The 18,867-nt window shown below is 51.1% G+C and overlaps 1 protein-coding gene across 6 annotated transcripts in view; it reads left to right on the top strand.

The window, feature by feature from the left end:
• The window catches only part of CFAP46 (cilia and flagella associated protein 46), a 137,316-nt gene that overhangs the window by 36,755 nt on the left and 81,694 nt on the right, over positions 1-18,867 (top strand). For all 6 annotated transcript variants that reach the window (XR_010147079.1, XM_024346698.3, XM_063782367.1 and 3 more), the window contains 4 exons: positions 117-283; positions 9,873-10,004; positions 10,420-10,582; positions 17,295-17,379. Coding sequence is in view for 5 of the 6 variants with exons in the window: in XM_024346698.3 (XP_024202466.3) it covers positions 117-283; positions 9,873-10,004; positions 10,420-10,582; positions 17,295-17,379 (547 nt within the window). In the remaining variant the exon portion in view is untranslated. The remainder of the gene's footprint in view (positions 1-116; positions 284-9,872; positions 10,005-10,419; positions 10,583-17,294; positions 17,380-18,867) is intronic.

Below are 18,867 nucleotides of genomic sequence, written 5' to 3'. Positions count from 1 at the left end.
TCACAGGCCACGCCTCTGCTTAGGATCACATGCGCTGCGTGGTCCGTGGGGGCTGCAGGCCGTGGGAAGGTCGTTGTCGCTAACACGGTGCCCCTTCTCTTGCCACCCACCGGAAGTTGGTGAAAATGGCTTCCGAGTGCAACTGGTCGGACCCCCTGGTGGAGCTGCAGACCCTGACGCGGCTGACCCACTTCGCCCATGCAGCGCGTGACCATGAGACCACCATGGCCTGCGCTCACAGGGCTCTGGAGATGGGCATCAAGTACCTGAAGAAATTTGGGCCGTAAGTAACCCTCATGACTGGACAAATTCCCCCAAAACGGGCAGGGAGCGCGGGCCTGGGCCGCGATCACAGATCAGGGCGCATGTGAGCGCTCCACCAGGTCTCCAGGCCCAGTCCAGAAAGCTTCCCACAGGCCTCAGCCATGTGCACAGGCAGCCTCCGTCCTGCCGGCCCCGTGCCCTCATGGACAAGTCAGCAGTGGCCCCGTGGAAAGCTGGTCAGGAAGGATTCTGAAGTCACGTGGGCCTCAGCAGGAGGGGTGTGTGGCCTGCTGGCCGCATGTGCATTGTAGGCACAGAAAGGGGGGGCCTCAGCCTTCAGAGGCTGGGACAAAGGGCCACAGACCGGGGGGCTCCCACCCCAGATGGTTCCTGCTCACAGTTCCGGAGGCTGGAAGTCCCATCGAGGTGTGGCAGATTCGGCGTCTGCGAGGGCCCCTTCCTGTCTCACAGACGGCGCCTCCCGCTGTGTCCTCACATGCGGGAAGGGGCAGGGCTCTCTGGGGTCCCTTTCATAAGGGACTAACCCTGTTTGTGAGGGCTCCATCCCCATGATCCAACCCCCCTCAAAGGCCATCAAAGGCCACCCCAACACCATCACTGTGGGGGTGAGGATCGCCCAGCATGGGAATTTTGAGGGGACACGGACACTCCGCCCATGGCAGGTCGAAGGAAATTTTGAGGGGATAGGGACATTCAGCAGGTAGACAGCTGCCATTTCTAACGACATACAGCTTTGAAGTAATTTTGAATAGACAGATATGCACGCTAATTAAATTTGAAAATAAATAAGGGTAATTTCAATGAAAGAAAATGGTCTCTGACTTGGGTCCCTCGCTCACTCTCCAGAGTCAGCCGTGCCGCCAGGCCCCCGTCGTCAGCATAGCTGGACACAGAACATTCTCATTCTTTAATTTTCACGGATCTCACTTTTAGTGGCTTACTGTGTTCCATCCAGTTGAGCAATTGTTATCATCCCTAATCTTTCCCCAATTTTTGAATATGAGGCTGTTTTCCATCAGTTGCTATTGTAAATGTTTCTGCAGTAAAGGTTGTTTTCCTTGAGGTTCTTTTTGGCTAATTTCCTGGGTCTAATAATCCTGGAAGATGAAACCACTGACCCAAAGGCTGTAACGATGTTTTCTGTGGCCAAATGGCCAGCATGGGCAGCACCTGCCGGAGGCAAGGAGCGCCCCAGGCCCACGCCCCATCTTCCCACGGCCCTGCCCACCAGGACGGCTCCAGGGCCTGTGTCGGCCACACCTGTGGGGATGCGAGGCCAACATAGGAACGTGCCAAGATGCCTTTCACGTCGGCAACTTCCACGTGTCCGGGGTCTCCTGGGTGCTCAGAGGCACAAGCAGGCCAGTGCTCAGGACCGGATACCATGTACCAGGCCCCCCATTCACTCAGTGCCCAGCACGGGGCATCACGCACCAGGACCCCGTTGACTCTTCTCAGTGCCCAGCACGGGGCATCACGCGCCAGGACCCCGTTCACTCTTCTCAGTGCCCAGCACGGGGCATCACGCGCCAGGACCCCGTTCACTCTTCTCAGTGCCCAGGACGGGGCATCACGTGCCAGGACCCCGTTCACTCTTCTCAGTGCCCAGGACGGGGCATCACGCGCCAGGACCCCATTCACTCTTCTCATTGCCCAGGACTGGGCATCACGCACCAGGACCCCATTCACTCTTCTCAGTGCCCAGGACGGGGCATCACGCACCAGGATCCCGTTCACTCTTCTCAGTGCCCAGGAAGGGGCATCACGCACCAGGACCCCGTTCACTCTTCTCAGTGCCCAGCACGGGGCATCACGCGCCAGGACCCCGTTCACTCTTCTCAGTGCCCAGCACGGGGCATCACGCGCCAGGACCCCGTTCACTCTTCTCAGTGCCCAGGACGCGGCATCACGCGCCAGGACCCCGTTCACTCTTCTCAGTGCCCAGGAAGGGGCATCACGCGCCAGGACCCCGTTCACTCTTCTCAGTGCCCAGGACGGGGCATCACGCGCCAGGACCCCGTTCACTCTTCTCAGTGCCCAGGACGGGGCATCACGCGCCAGGACCCCGTTCACTCTTCTCAGTGCCCAGGAAGGGGCATCACGCGCCAGGACCCCGTTCACTCTTCTCAGTGCCCAGGACGGGGCATCACGCGCCAGGACCCCGTTCACTCTTCTCAGTGCCCAGGAAGGGGCATCACGCGCCAGGACCCCGTTCACTCTTCTCAGTGCCCAGCACGGGGCATCACGCGCCAGGACCCCCGTTCACTCTTCTCAGTGCCCAGGACGCGGCATCACGCGCCAGGACCCCGTTCACTCTTCTCAGTGCCCAGGACGGGGCATCATGCGCCAGGACCCCGTTCACTCTTCTCAGTGCCCAGGATGGGGCATCATGCGCCAGGACCCCGTTCACTCTTCTCAGTGCCCAGGATGGGGCATCACGCGCCAGGACCCCGTTCACTCTTCTCGGTTGGCAAGCACTACTGTTCCCAGGCTCTAGAGCAGGAAATGGGCAGGCAGAGGCCAAGTTGCTTCTGAGGCCACCCAGCTGGGGTGAGTGGCAGAGCTGGGACTGAACCCAGGCAATGGGCTATAAGCACTGCCTTGGCAGGGGTGAGACTGCGAGTGCTCAGGATGCTGCGAGCCCTGCCAGGAGCCGTGCACCTGGGACCCTGCCCTGCTGGCCTGGCACTGCCATGTGTGGTGCCCCACATTCACCAGGGGGGCTAGAGGGAGAGCGTGGCAGCAAAGGGCCGGAGCAGAGTTGGTCTGGAGCCCAGTCCCGCTGTTTTCTCTTTGCCAACATCGACGGGCTTTTCACTGCAAATGATCTTTCTTCCAAAACAGTATGGACAGGATTCCATGCCAGGCCCCCCTCTTTGGCATCCCTCTGTTGGAGGCTAGAGGTTACATTTTCCCTGCAGCCTGTAATAAAAATCAATTTGCTTCCAAAAGGAAAACTCACCTGCTTTGATGTCCCTCCCTAGCCTTCCTGTGCAGGTGGGGCCGGGGGTGCGTCCCCAGCCCTGCAGCTCTGGCATAAGCAGGAGATGCCTGCCACCCACCCTGGCCCCTCAGGCCCTGGATGTGCTGAGGCTGAAAATACATCTGCCTGGCTCTGGACATGCTGAGATACCAGGCCAGGATCAGAGGTGTCTCTGGAAGTCTCTGTCTGACACCAGGCCGAGATCAGAGGAGCAGGAAATAGAACTGCCCCAACCTTCTCAGCAGCCACCACTTGAAGCAAAAAGAAAATAGAACGTTCCACGTGGAGGTAATTGTCAGCCTGGAATTCAAGCTCACCCAAACCATCAGTCACATATCAGGTCAAAATAAGCCATTTTAGACAAAAGGACCCAGAGAGTGTACTTCCCATACACCATTTTTAGAAAGTTTCTTGAGGATATGATCCAGAAAAACAAGGAAGTAAACCAAAAAAAAAAAAAAGGAAAGATATGTGGGATGCTAGAAATAACAGATTCAACCTAGAAAGGTAGTCAAGAGCTGTCCCCAGATGGACGCTGTGCGGAGAAAGCTGTCTGACTGCATTGGGCGGCTCAGGAGGACCCTGGGGAGGGCGGGGAGACAGAGTCCCTCATAGGACGGGTGGGGACAGTTCAGAGGGGTACACCAGTTAGAGAGTCCGGGAAACCAAGTCATTTACAGCCGGACTCTCCAGTGAGAAACATGGTGTTCACTGATACTCCACTTTTAGGATTAACTTGTTGACAAAGAAAGAAGCATTTGGACAAAAGGAAAGGATTGATTTTGACAATACAAAAGTGAAGGAAAAGCGCAGGTAACATATGCTGGTAGAGCAGGAAGGACGAGCTAAGGGAAGTGTGGGTGTTGTGGTCCTCACCGGGAAGGTGAGTCACCAGGGTCACAGTGGGGACCAGAAGATGAGAGGCTGGCGTGACGTCGTAGGTGCCAAGGTGATAGGTGGGGATTAAGTGTCATGCGGTCACTGGCCACACAAGTCAGTTGGAAGGGGCTGCAGGGGGTCTGAGTGAGCTGAACTGCATTCATCCTCGTAAGGAGCCTGTAGGTCGAGGCTGCAGCAAGCCGTGATTGTGCCACTGCACTCCAGCCTGGGTGACACAGCGAGACTCTGTCTCCAAACAAAACAGAACAAACATTATTTCTAAGAGAAATAAACTACAAAGACAGCGTCATAGAGGTGAGGGTGCAGAGTGCTGCTGCATAAAGCCTCCTCATAACTGAGTTACAATTACTTCCCCAAGTGTGGAGGGCACAGCGGCACACAACAGGAGGATGTGTGGGCTGGGCGCCCTGGCTGTGCCACTGCTGTGTAAATTGACTTAAAAATCATTTTTTCTGTTAAATTAGCTAAAGCTGTAAATTTATACATATGGTGACAGGGAAAAGGAGAAGTCATATGAGACTGGAAAAATTGGATTTCCACGTTAGGACTTTGGAAAGTCCTTTGTGGACCATTGCTGTCCTCTAGTGGCACTTGGTGTCATTGCACCCAGCAGGAGCCCCTCTGCCCTGGGCGCAGTGTTGGCGCCTTTCCACCAACCACAGGCGGGTGCTCCTGTGTGCAGGCAGCCTGGGTGCCAGGAGACTGGAGAGACCCCGCAGGCGTGCTGCTCAGCAGGAGATGATGTGGTCACCTCGCTGGTCACTGTCAGAGCCACAGGCCCTTCCCCAGTCCAGCAGGACCCATGCCCACATCCAGCAGACGACCAGCCTTTGTAAGAGATACTTTAAAAAGTTTACACATATTTCAGTTCTTCATTCTAATTTCTTTCCGTTTTGAAAATTATGTGTAGAAACTCTAGCATGGAATTTGCCACAGAGTAGCTTTTATGATAGCATTTTACACTAATAGCAAAAATGGCTTTCTGTTCTTGGTGAAAAGTACAGCAGTTACGAATGAGTTCATATTCTCAATTGTGACTGTGTGGTTGCCAAATCAGTTTCGCATTTATGCTATTAGTGTCAAGGAATATATATTATACATTTCATGTAGATTATTAAAATACACACAAAATGGGTAAAGAACAATAGTCTAAGAGTGTCATTTGGACCTTCCAACTCAGCTCAACATTTTTATTTAACGTAATCACCAACAGTGATTTTATATATATTCATATATCATATATTTATTATGTATAATATATTTATATTTAATGTTGTTAATGATATAAATTTAAAAGTCACCTAGTTCTGGCCTTGAAAGCATAATGGGTATCGTACTCTTGTGCTGTGAAAAAGAAAAACTGTAAAACTTGAAAATATACATGAGACAGTTGTTTTTAGCTGTTGGACAGCAGGCAGTACCAGGCAGCCATTCTTGCTAGAAGGAAATATCGGAAGTGGGCTCCGCATTCTGCCTAAGGGAGCTTCACATGCTGCAGCCTGGAGAGCGGGCCCAGATGGAAGAGTCGTGGGGAGAAACGGGTCAGGGCTTGGGGCTGTAGCAGCTGAGGTGTCCAGGATGTGACGCGGCAGGTGGGGTGGGGCCCTCGTTCTGTGGAGCCACCCATGAGTCTGTGCCTGTCTGGTGGTAAACTGTGTGCACAGGGCTAGATTCCAGGCCTGGCAGAAAACAGGCATGGAGGGGTCTGTACGCTGACAAGATGCCAGAGGCCATCCTGTGCTAGAGAAGTTGGAGCTGTGGCCAGCTCACACTGGGGCGTAACTCACTGAACTCCAGGCATTCAGAAAGACACACCTTAGCAATGGGGTGAGAGAAGTTGGAGCTGTGACCAGCTCACACTGGGGCGTAACTCACTGAACTCCAGGCATTCAGAAAGACACACCTTAGCAATGGGGTGAGAGAAGTTGGAGCTGTGGCCAGCTCACACTGGGGCGTAACTCACTGAACTCCAGGCATTCAGAAAGACACACCTTAGCAATGGGGTGAGAGAAGTTGGAGCTGTGGCCAGCTCACACTGGGGCGTAACTCACTGAACTCCAGGCATTCAGAAAGACACACCTTAGCAATGGGGTGAGAGAAGTTGGAGCTGTGGCCAGCTCACACTGGGGCATAACTCACTGAACTCCAGGCATTCAGAAAGACACACCTTAGCAATGGGGTGAGAGAAGTTGGAGCTGTGGCCAGCTCACACTGGGGCGTAACTCACTGAACTCCAGGCATTCAGAAAGACACACCTTAGCAATGGGGTGAGAGAAGTTGGAGCTGTGGCCAGCTCACACTGGGGCGTAACTCACTGAACTCCAGGCATTCAGAAAGACACACCTTAGCAATGGGGTGAGAGAAGTTGGAGCTGTGACCAGCTCACACTGGGGCGTAACTCACTGAACTCCAGGCATTCAGAAAGACACACCTTAGCAATGGGGTGAGAGAAGTTGGAGCTGTGGCCAGCTCACACTGGGGCGTAACTCACTGAACTCCAGGCATTCAGAAAGACACACCTTAGCAACGGGGTGAGTGCAGACTCACCCCAACAAAGCCTAAACCACATCTCAGTAGGATGAAGCTGAGCCACCAGTAATGAACTGCCTGTCAGAACAAAACCCCACACTCTTTAAAGGAAGCGGACACAATCCACACTTTCAGCAGCAGAGCCCTCACGACGTCCAGCATAAAGTAAGAAATTACTAGATGTGCGCAAAAGCAAGAAAATGTGGCTCATAATCAGGAAGAAAAGAGTAGAATAGAAAAAACAGCCAACGGACCCAGCTGTGGTGTATGTTGACATGAGCAGACGAGGAGTTGAAAACAGCTACTGTCAATATAATCAGATTTTCAATGGAAATAACCAGTGTACAGACAGGAATTTCAATAAAGAATGGAACCGATAATAAAATCACTGAATGGAATTCCTAGAAATGAAAAATAAAGTGTCTGAAATGGAAACGCCACTGGAAGAGCGTTATCATCAGGCTGGACACTGAAGAATGATCAGTAACTTCGAATCCAGGCCAGTGGACTATGAAAACCGAAGCACAGGGAGAAAAACGGAGAAACTAAATGAACAGAGCTTTCCATCTGTGACCTGTGGGGCCATAGCAGGGGGTCTAACCTGAGTGTAACTGGAGTCTCAGGAGGACAGAGGCAGCAGGGGGAGCCCAAAATACACACGTTTGAAAACATAATGGCTGAAAATTTTACAAGTTGAATTAAAAATATCAGCCTGGAGATCCAAGACTTTCAAGGAATCCCAAGTGGGATAAACGCAAAGAAAACCACACCTGGCTCCATCGTGGGGGAATTGTAGTCACATTGCTGAAGACCAAAGACTGGGAGCAGATCCTGGAAAGGAGTTAACATGGGGACGGATTTGTGCATACGGGAAAACCAGGGCAAGAGCTGCTGCTGACTTCTCATCAGAAATGATGCAAACCAGAATACAAAGGATGACAGTTTTTAAGTGTTAAAAAAAGAAAACCTGTCAGTCTAGAATTCTATATCCGCCAGCAATAGTCCTCACAAATGAAGACAGAATCAAGACATTTTAAGATTAATAAAAGCTAAGAGGATCCATTCCCAGCGGATCCTCAGAAGAGGACATGCTAGAGGAGATGAAAAACACCAAAAATGGTAAATTTGGGGGTAAACATAAAAGACTTTTTTCCCTTTCAGTTCTTAAATTCTTCAAGAAACACTTGACCTTTTAAAGCAAAAATAGCATCCTATTGTGGGGTTTTTCATAAATATAGAGGCAAGATGCAGGGCAGTGGAAACACACAGGACGGGCTGAGAGGCAGCGATTCCGAGGGCCCTCGTGCCACACATGACGTGGAGTAGGACTCAGGTGAGGTAGAGCCGTGGTTGGTGAAGGATGCACACTGCAATCCCTAGAGCAAATGCTAAGAAATGGAATAAAGCAAAGAGATGTAACTAAAAATCTAATAGAGGATATGAATTGGGATACTAAAAAATATTCCATTCATGCAAAAAAAGGGAGGAAAGGAACAAAGAACGTGTAAGTTAAAAGGAAAGCAAGGACCAAATGGTGGATTTGACCCATATCAGTCATTCCATTAAACGTAAACGAACCAACACTGCAGTTAAAATGCAGTTTATCTCACAGAACATAGGAGCAAGACCCAATGATAAAGTACGTACAGGAGACCCTCTTCAAATGTAAAGACACAGATACAGAACATAGGAGCAAGACCCAGTGATAAACAACGTATGGGAGACCCTCTTCAAATGTATAGACACAGATTGAAGATAAAAGGACGAGAGAGAGGCACTCTGCAAGTACCAACCACAAGAAAGCTGGTGTCCGGTTAAATGGCCCAGGCACGCGATCTGAGGTAGACGTTCCTCATGATAAAGGATTCAATCTTCAAGAAGACATAAAAATGCTAAATGTGTGTTCATCTAATAGCAGAGCTTGAAAATACAGGAAGTAAAACATGGATACGTCTACGATTCTAGCTGTAGATTTTAACATTCCTCTCTCAGCAGCTGACAGAACAAAGTAGGGGGGAAGTCACTGAGGCTACAGATGGAAGGAACAGACCTCACTCATTGGCATTTATGGAACACTCAACAACTGCATAACCCAGATCAAAATGTTTAGGACGGCAGTACCCAGGAAACTGAACTCTCCTTCCTGCCCTGCCTAGGTCGCCATGCCCGCCTTAGAAGGTGGTTTCAGCTTCAGACCACCGGCTTGCATTGGGCACTGCAGGCCCATGCAGGCCAAGGGGCAGCGCCTTCCTCCTTTGACTCCTTTGGGACAGAGGGGCAGAAGTGGCTGTCTGCTCCTGCAAGCAGGTTCCTGGCTCTGGGACCCTGGCCCATGAGGGGAGTCTACCCGTGAGCCAGCATCTTTCTCATAGAATAAATCCGGTGCCTCCTCTGAGCTGAGCCGCAAGGGCGTGCTCCCCCATCCGTGGCAGGAATCCTGCCTTAGTGTGTGTGGCGTTGCAGCCCCAGCCACGGCAGCCCTGGAGCAGCGAACCTCCAGGGATGAGGAGCCGTGGAGCTGATGCTGCTGTTGATGCCCAGGAGTGTGCACCTGGCCAAGCTCTGGGTGCAGAGTGGACCTTCTGGGGCCAGACTTCCATGTGGGCCTGGGCAGCAGGGCCCTTAGAGGGGAGAGGCCCCAAAAGAGGGGCTGGTTCTGTGGATCTGTTGCTGCACACATCCCTCTAAAGATTAGTCATTAAAAAAAACAGTTAATGATTCTGCCCCATGGTTCTGGGGGCTGACTGGACACAGCCAGTTAGTTTTGGGTTGGGGTCTCTCATAAGGTTACTGTGAGAGTCAGCTGGGGAGACAGTCTTGAGGGTCCACTGGCTGGATGTCCCCACAGCCCACTCCCACCCTTGCCACGTGACTGTCAGCTCCGTGGTTGAGAGCATTCCCAGGGTGGCTGTCTCCGGCACCCAGGCCACACGTGGGCACTCCAGGCCTCAGAAGACCAGGGGCCCCTTGCCCTGCATCCCTGCAGTCTAGCAAGTCCCTGAAGCTGGCTCAGATTCGGGGAGGGCGGAGCCCTGTACACATGTGCTTGTGGGCCAGGAGGTGCCCCATCTTAGAATACCACCTGTGTAGTCCACAGTTCAAGACAGTGACCCAGGGAGGGAGGACCCAAGGTGGGCCACAGTGGCCTCCCTCCTCACTGGCCCTGTTCCTGCAGCGAGGAGTCCCGGCTGGTGGCAGAGATGCTGTGCACGGCCACGGCCATCCAGGGCAGGAGCATCATGGAAAACCTGAAGGGCCGGAAGCAGCTGCGACTGGTGGCAGCCAAGGCCTTCACGGAGAGCGCCAGGTGTGTGGCTCTAAAGGGGCTGGGGTGGGCTCTGTCCCTCCCCTGCCGTGCGGGACCCCTGTGCTCACCAAGGCTGTGGTCCGTCCTGTGGGCCCAAGGGAGGGCTCCTGCCAGCGAGGGGGACGTGGACGGTGTGGCCAGTTCAGGGCACAGTCTTCAAGGAGGTGCAGTGGCCCCCTCTTGCCCTTGTACCCACCTGGGCTCCTACAGCCTGACCTTGGTGGGGGTCTGACCTCGTGCTGCCCAGAAAGGCCCACTGGAGAGGATGCAGCAGGGACTCCTGAGCAGGCCACATGCCCAGGAGGGAGCAAGCGCGTGGCTGGGCCCTGGGCGCCCGACCTTCCTGTCCCTCCTGGTCCAGCAGCTCCAGGTGGGCCCAGGTGGAGCCACCGCGTCATGACCTGCCCTCTTTTAGGTTCGGAGGCATCGCGGGCAGCGGCGCCCTGGTGATGCTGGCCGCGCGGCATTACTGGAACGCCTGGCTCCCACTGCTGTCCTCAGCCGTCTACAGGAAGAAGGCCAAGGGTGCCCTGAAGAGGCTCATCGGCATCATCAACAAGACAGAGGCCAGAAAGCAGGTGCACCAGCCCTGGAGGGGGCTCCTGACTCCCACTGAGGCCTCTAGTGGGTCTTCCAGAAAGGACCGGAGAGACTCCCAAAGAAAGACAGACCCCACAGGCCTCCCAGGGGTGCACCAGCACCAGCCGAGGAGGGGAGGGGGTTAAGGGGGGTCCCCAAGTCCCAGCACTGCGGGGGCCCCTGCTGGACTCGGTGCTCAGCCCTGACCTCTCCCAGCAACACACATGCACCGAGGGGCTCTCAGCCCTGGAGACACACAGCAGCGGGTAGAGTGAGGCCAGCACAGTCCCTGCCTTAAGGGGCTTGGATTCTAGGCAGGGAGGACAGGCCCCACCTGCCATGAGAGAGGGTGGCCCTGAGAACAGCAAGCAGAGGGCAGGGCAGGGGGCGGGGGCTGGGCCACAGGTGCCTCTGGCGGCTTAAGGCAGAGTGGGGTGGCGGGGAGTGAAGCCCCCAAGGCCCAGGGGATGGGGCAACCCAGGGAGGACGGTTGAAGGAGAGGGGCCATGTGGACCCAAGAGTGCACCTCCTTCTAGGGCTGTTGGAGGGAGGCTAGGCATGGGTCCTGGAGTGGTCCTGCAGGCCTCTCCAAGAGCAGGAGCCTGGCCAGCTTCTCGCTGGGCACAGACTGGCAGGACAAGCCTCAGCCTTGTGGACTGGGCTTCCTGAGCAGGCGCTGGAGTTGGTGAAGGCTTCGTGCTCCTGGCTCACAGGTCTGTGGATGCAGCTCCCTGCTGGGAGATGGGGAGGCATCCCACTCCTCCTGGAAAGAGGCTGAGACTCTCGGGTTGGGGTCAGTCTTCAGACCAGGGCTGAGCCAGACCAGCCCACTCTGAGCTCTCTTCTGCTGGCCTCAGCTGTAACCAGGAATCAGGAGTCAGCCACAGAGAACCCACAAAACGGAGCCCTTCTAAGAGAAGCAGAGGCGCATAACCCAAAGCTACAGTGGGAGGAGGAGGACAGGGGAGTGGGGCACCAGACAGCAGGCACAGACAGTGGGTGTGGCTACAGAAGCCGCTGCGCTGGATCCTCAGATGCATGCCCAAGGCAGCTTCTTGGCCTGACTTTGAAAAGGCTGTGTCGGGGCCTCTGGGCTGTCCAGCCCACCCCAGCCTCTCTCCCCATGCTGGCCTCCTCCGGGGGACTGCCTCCTCATCCAGTGTGGTCTAGGCAAAGGGACCCTCCTCGGCTGGCTCCCCCAGGAAGCCTGGGTCTGAGCTCTGTGCAGAGCTGCCTCTGGAGCCAGACTGGAGAGTACAGAGGCAAGCCAAGGCTGCTCCACCTGGCCTGCCGACCTGCCAACCTGCCAACCTGCCAACCCACACATTGCCATCCTGTGGGCCAGATGCAGCTTCCTGGCCCCAGGGCTTAGCCTCCCACTGGCGCTGCCCAGCACATTTTCTGGCTCCCCAGGAAGACCAGAGTAGATTTTTACTCTGCTTGTGACCAAGAATCCTGGCTGGCCTAGATATGCGGTTCCTACCAACCTGCGGTGTGCGGCGGGGCCTGTGAAGGGAGAGCCCGCGGATGGGGAGGGCCGTAGCAGACGGAGGTTCATGGCCAGGGAGCCTCAGGACAGAGCCTGCATGTTAATCCCTCAGCAGATACCTGATTTGCAAGTGTTTTCTCCCATTCTCTGGGTTAACTTTTCACTCATTTGATCACGCCGTTCGATGCATAAATGTTCCTAATTTTTAAGAGTTTCAGTTTATCTATTTTTTCTTTTGTTGCCTGTGTCTTTGGTGTCATATCCCTGGTCACTGCTACATCTAATACCATGAGGATTTTCTCCATTATTTTCTTCTAAGAATTTTGTAGCTTTAGCTCTTAAGTTTAGATCTTTGATCCATTTGAGTTAATTTTTGCATATGGTATTAGGTAAAGGTTCAACATCAGTCTTTTCCATGTGGATATCCAGTTTTTCCAGCACCGCTTGAAGAGACTGTGCTTTCCCTAGTGAACGGTCTTGGCACTGTTGCTGAAAATAATTTGACCAGAAATGCAGGGGTTTATTTTGGGGCTCTCTATTCTATTTCACTGGCCTGTATGGTATCATTTTGCCAATACCATGCTATTTGAGTCACTGTAGCTTTGTCATATGTTTCCAAGTTGGGAAGTGTGGGTCCTCCAACTTTGTTCTTTTTCAAGATTGTTTTAGCTGTCTGGGGCCCCTTGGGGCCCCTTGCAATTCCATATGAATTTGAGGATCAGTTTTTTAATTCCATATGAATGTGAGGATCATTTTTTAAAATTATATATATTTTTAAAAAGACTATCGTAACCCATAGGGATTGCGTTGAATACTGCTTTGGGTAGTATTGACATTTTAACAATGTTAAGGCTTCCTATCCATGAACATGGGCTATCTTTTTGTTTATTTAGATCTTTAATTTCTTTCAGCAACCTTTTATAGTTTTTAGCATGCAAGTCTTTCACCTCTTTGGTTAGATTTATTACTAAGTATTTAATTTTTTAAGGTGCTGTTATAAACAGGAATGCTTTCTATCTTAGCTTGGGCTGCCATAACAAAATACCACAGACTGGATGGCTTAATTTATTTATCAAAGTCTGGATCTGGAAGTCTGAGATCAAGGAGCCAGCGTGGCTGGGTTCTGGTGAGGAACATCTTCCTGGCCATCAGTGCCTGGCTGCCTTCTCACCGTGTCTTCATGTGGCACACACAGCCTGGCTGCCTTCTCACCGTGTCTTCATGTGGCACACACAGCCTGGCTGTCTTCTCACCGTGTCTCATGGCACACAGAGCCTGGCTGCCTTCTCGCCGTGTCTTCATGTGGCACACACAGCCTGGCTGCCTTCTCACCATGTCTTCATGTGGCACACACAGCCTGGCTGCCTTCTCACCGTGTCTTCATGTGGCACACACAGCCTGGCTGTCTTCTCACCGTGTCTCATGGCACACAGAGCCTGGCTGCCTTCTCGCCATGTCTCATGGCACACAGAGCCTGGCTGCCTTCTCACCATGTCTTCATGTGGCACACACAGCCTGGCTGCCTTCTCACCGTGTCTTCATGTGGCACACACAGCCTGGCTGTCTTCTCACCGTGTCTCATGGCACACAGAGCCTGGCTGCCTTCTCGCCATGTCTCATGGCACACAGAGCCTGGCTGCCTTCTCACCATGTCTCATGGCACACAGAGCCTGGCTGCCTTCTCGCCGTGTCTCATGGCACACAGAGCCTGGCTGCCTTCTCACCATGTCTTCATGTGGCACACAGAAGGAGAGAGCAAGCTCTCTGGTGTCTTTTCTTAAAGTGCACCAACTTCATTGTGAGGACCCCACTCTCGTGACCTTATCTAATGTCAATTACCTCCCAGAGGCCCTGTTGCCAAATACCACCACGGTGAGGGTTAGAGTCTCAGGATATGAATTTTGGGGGCACACAGCTCAGTCTGTAGAACTTTCTTGGTAATTTCATTTTTGGAGTTTTCATTCCTGGTGAATAAAAACACAGCTGATTGTTGTGTGTTGATCTTGTGCCCTGCAACTTTTCTGAATTCATTAATTGGCTCTAATAGTTTTCTTGTGGATTTGTAAGAATTTTCTCTGTATAGGATCATGTCATCTGTGAATAGAGATAGTTTTACCTCTTCTTTTCCAGTGTAGCACACACAGCCTGGCTGCCTTCTCACCGTGTTCTTTCTTGTTGTTGTCCAGTAGCTCTGGTCAGAGCCTCTGGTGGAATAGCAGCAGTGGAAGCAGTGGCCTTGTCTTGTTCCTGGTCTTAGTGAGAGAGCTTCAGCCTCACCATTGCATGTGACGTGAGCTGTGGGTCTTTCCATAAGGACCCTTTATCATGTTGAGGAATTTTCTATTTCAGTTTTCTGAGAGTTTTTATCATGAAATAGTGTTGGGTCTTGCCAAATGCCTTTTCTCTGTCAATTGAGCCGGTTGTGTGGTATTTCTCCTTTGTTCTTTTAATGCTGAATACTGTGCATCACGCTGACTGATCTGCACACAGTGAGCCGCCATTGCATCTCTCATAAATCCTACTTGGTCATTATAAGTCACCTTTTTAATATGCTGTTGGATTTCATTTGCTAATCTTTTGTGGAGGATTTTTGCATCTATATTCATAAGGGATATTGGTCTATACTTTTCTTTTCTTGTGATGTCTTTATCTGGATTTGATAGCAGAGTAATGCTGGCCTCATAGGGTGAACCCAGAAGTGTTTCTTTGTCTTTAAATTTTTGAAGAGTCAATAAGGATTGTTGCTAATGCTTCTTTAAATGTTTGATGGGAGTCACTGATGAAGCCATGTAGTCCAGGATTTTTCTTTATTAAGAGGCTTTTGATTACTAATTTAATCTCTTATTATAAGTCTGTTGAGATTTTCTGTTTCTTCCTGAGTCAGTCTGGGTGTGTTTGGAGGGATTTGTTCATTTTTTCTAGATTATCTAATTTGTTGGTGTGCAAATGTTCATAGGATTTTCTTATAATCCTTTTTATCTCCCTGAGGTCGGTAGTAATGTCTCCACTTGCCTTACTTATTTTAGTTATTTGAATAGTCTTTCTTTTTTTTTTTTTGTCAGTTAGCTAAAGGCTTGTCAATTTTGTTGATCTTTTTGAAGAACCAACTTTTAAACAATAGATTTTCTTTATTGTTTTTCTGTTATCTATTTTTGTCTGTGCTCTGATCTCTATTATTTCCTTCCTTCTGCTAGTGTTTTAGTTCCTTATGATGTAAAGTTGATTATTGAGTTGAGATCCTTCTTCAATACAGCATTTACAGTGCTGAACTCCCTCTGAGATTGGCTCTCACTGCCTCCCGTAAGTTTTGTCTAATGTGCTTTTCATCACATTGATTTAGAGCCATGAAACCAACTTAGATGTTTCATGTCATTGAAAAAGCTCTCAATTATGTTAGGGGAGCAGTTGCAGACTTTTTGTGACTTAGTATTTCAGAAATTTAGCTGCAATATCTGTAACTAGATAGAGCCAAATTTTTAGCAGCAGATGTATTTGAGTCACACACCACCAAAGTACATTACCAGTGGCAAATCCACAGGGGGCTGCAGCAACCTCAAAGCATGTTACCAGCGGCGAACCCTCAGGGGGCTGCAGCAATCTCCAAGTGTGTTACCAGTGGCAAACCCACAGGGGGCTGCAGCAACCTCAAAGTGTGTTACCAGTGACAAACCCACAGGGGGCTGCAGCAACCTCAAAGCATGTTACCTGCGGCAAACCCACAGGAGGCTGCAGCAACCTCAAAGCATGTTACCTGCGGCAAACCCACAGGAGGCTGCAGCAACCTCAGTTCTTGCCTCCTCAGAAGAAAGACTTCAACTGAGGAGCATAAAGCAGAAGGAGAGACAGAGGCAAGTCTTAGAGCAGGAGTGAGAGTTTATTAAAGAGCTTTAGAACAGGAAGGAAAGTACACTGGGAAGAGGCCGAGCGGGAGACCTGAGAGATCACGTGCATGGCTCACCTTTGACTTGGGGGTCTCACACTGTTGCAGGACTTTTGCTCAGTTCAGCTAAAGACGGGGTCCTTGTCACATTGCCACAAAAGATGAGGCTCATAGACAATTTGAAGCATGAGAAAGGCAGGGTTTTATTGGGTAGAAAGGAAGAAAAGGGGAAACAGAGACTCTTAGTGAAGCGAGAGAGTGTTTCCTGCCAGTGCACTTCCCACCTCACGAAATGAATCCCAGGTTCACCCAGGAGGAGGAGGGGCCAGGCTCCTCCCCGCTGCAAGTGGCGTGAGCCTCTGTGGCTCCACCCCAGTGCGCATTCCTCCCAGTGAGCAGCTGATCAGAGATTCTCTTGGGACCCCTTCCCACCTGGCTGTCTCAATACATTGGCTGACTTCCAGCAGATCGCATGATTTCTCCCCAGATGCTTCCCTTGCAGTGGACTGTCCACGTGTACGGTGGCTGTCTGAACTTGGGAGGGGCCGCATGCTCAGTATGTTTACTGGAGTTTTGCACGTGCTCACTTGAGGTGGTCCCTTACCAGTCATGTGTTCCTAGAGGAAGGTCATAGACCAGTGAAACTCCGCCATTTTGCCTCTCAGTGTGCGTGCTTGAGCCCGCTCACCCAACTCCTGAGATCTTATCGGGAAGCTACTCATCACCAGTTTCAGGTTTTTTATGTCTCTTGGGAGATGGCCTTTCCCTGGTGCTGGCTGAGACCAGTTATTATTTTAGAGAGACAGTTAACAGCTGCCTGACCATCACCTGATGGTTGCCTGAAGTTCCTAGTGTGGGGCGGGGGGCCTCTCCTGCCCCACTCATGTTTGACTAGCTACCTACTATAACAAAATGAAAAGCAAAATGGTGTCAACCTAAAAGGAAGAAGCTGAGGCAAAACTGGTATAAATAGAGAGTTTACCTGGGCCAAGCTTGACGGTTGTAATCTGGAAGCATCAATTCAAGCGGCGCTGAACGTGCACTCCAATCAGAGGCAGTTCCAAGTGGGTTTTTAAAGGGAAATAAGAGGCAGTTCCTGAGTTGTTTGCCAAAAATTTACATTAAAATAACTTAAGTTATTAATTGGCTGTAGATTGTTAAGCTTTAGAATTTGGCGATAGTGGCCGGTACAACATTGTCAGGTTAATTTACAGCTGCTTATGGCAATAGCAAGCAGTTTAAGGAGATGAACACAGAGCTCAGAAGGGGAGTTTCTTATCTCATGGTGAAAGACTGTCTTGCAACTTTCAAATATACGTGTCGTTTACTTGCGTTACTTTAGGAGAAAGGAAAGACGCTGCTTCTGCACCAGTGGCCCACGGCCGACTTCCAGGGTGGCGGGACGACCGAAGGATATTTTCTTCCAGGTTTGTAGCAGGACAGACAGACCCACAGGCTCCAGGTACAAGGAAAGGGAAGGACTTGAGCCAATTTTAAACGTGGTGCTTTTAAATTCCCATGCCCTGACGTGAAGCCACTTGGCAGTAACTCCAGATAATGTCTGTTCAGCATCTGATGCATGACAGGCGCCTGAGTGCTCTTCAGGAACGAGCTCATGAAATTCCCTTTCAACATGCAATGAAGCCAGAGCCGGGACCTTCTGACTGTCCATGAAAACAGTCCAACTCTGTAGACTATTGTAAGAGATTGATGCCGAGCCACGTGTGAGGAGCATGACCCGTGACACAGCCCCTGGAGGTCCTGAGAACTTGGGCCCAAGGTCGTTGGTTTATAGCTTGATTTTGTACATTTTAGGGAAACAGGAGTTACAGGCAGAGACATCAATGCATGTCTGGTGCACATTGGTTTGGTCCAGAAGGTGGGACAACTCGGAGGGGAGGCTTCCAGGTCACTGGTAGATTCAAGATTTTCTGATTGACAATTTGTTGAAAGAGTTATTATCTAAAGACCTGGAATCAATAGAAAGGAATGTCTGGGTTTAGATGAGGAGTTGTGGAGACCAAGGTTTTTATCTTGCAGATGAAGCCTCCAGGTAGCCGGCTTCCGAGCTCTTCTCAGACAAAAAGGCACCAGACTCTTGGTTAATTCTCCCCTGGCTCAGGGAAAAGCCCTGGAGAGGGAAAAGGGCATTCTCCACAGCATGTGGATTTTCCCCACAAGAGACAGCTGTGCCGGCCCCTTCAAAATATGTCGGAGAAAGATACTTGGGTATGAAATACTTGGATCTCTTTCAGGCCTGCTATCTGTCATGCGATGCTATGCTAGAGTCAGGCTGGACCTTGGTGTCTTACGGCTACAAAGCGTCCACTCTGTCAGCCTTAAGAGCTCTGTTTTCATGTGGATGCTGGTCCATTGTGCCTGAGCTCCAAAGGGAGAGGGGATGATGAGGCCTGTCCACCCTTGCCCCCTACCGCCCCCGACCCCACCAAACTCGTTTTTCAGGTATACTTCAGAAGGCCCTTGGCCAAGAGGAGGGTCCATTCAGTCGGTTGGGGGGCTTAGAATGTTATTTTTGGTTTACATGAACCTTGTCCAGGGCCACACACCCCTGAGTGCAGAGTGGGCACTGTCCCCCTGGTCGTGGCTGCCGCGAAGTCTGGCCTCTCGGCTGCGCTCACAGATAAATCGCATTTTTCTACTTCCACAAAAAACGTGGACACACACTCCTGCAAAAACAAACACACAAAAACGCATACTGACTTCAGAACAATAGAACCATATTAGAATACCAATTCATGTTTATAGAAAAAAAATTGTCTGCTAAAAAAATTATCCCTGTTAAGAGTCCTAAGGTGTATTTGGGAAATCTTTAAATGCTGTGGAATAGAAAAGCGGAACCTACCTTGAGCATTAGAGTCTATTTAGAGAAGCAAAGTTGATTTAAAATAATAAAC

The sequence above is a fragment of the Pan troglodytes genome, chromosome 8 (assembly GCF_028858775.2).
Source record: "Pan troglodytes isolate AG18354 chromosome 8, NHGRI_mPanTro3-v2.0_pri, whole genome shotgun sequence".
Taxonomy (NCBI): Eukaryota; Metazoa; Chordata; class Mammalia; order Primates; family Hominidae; genus Pan; species Pan troglodytes.
The sequence above is the reverse complement of the archived record's forward strand: the minus strand, read 5'-3'. Positions and strand labels throughout refer to the sequence as shown.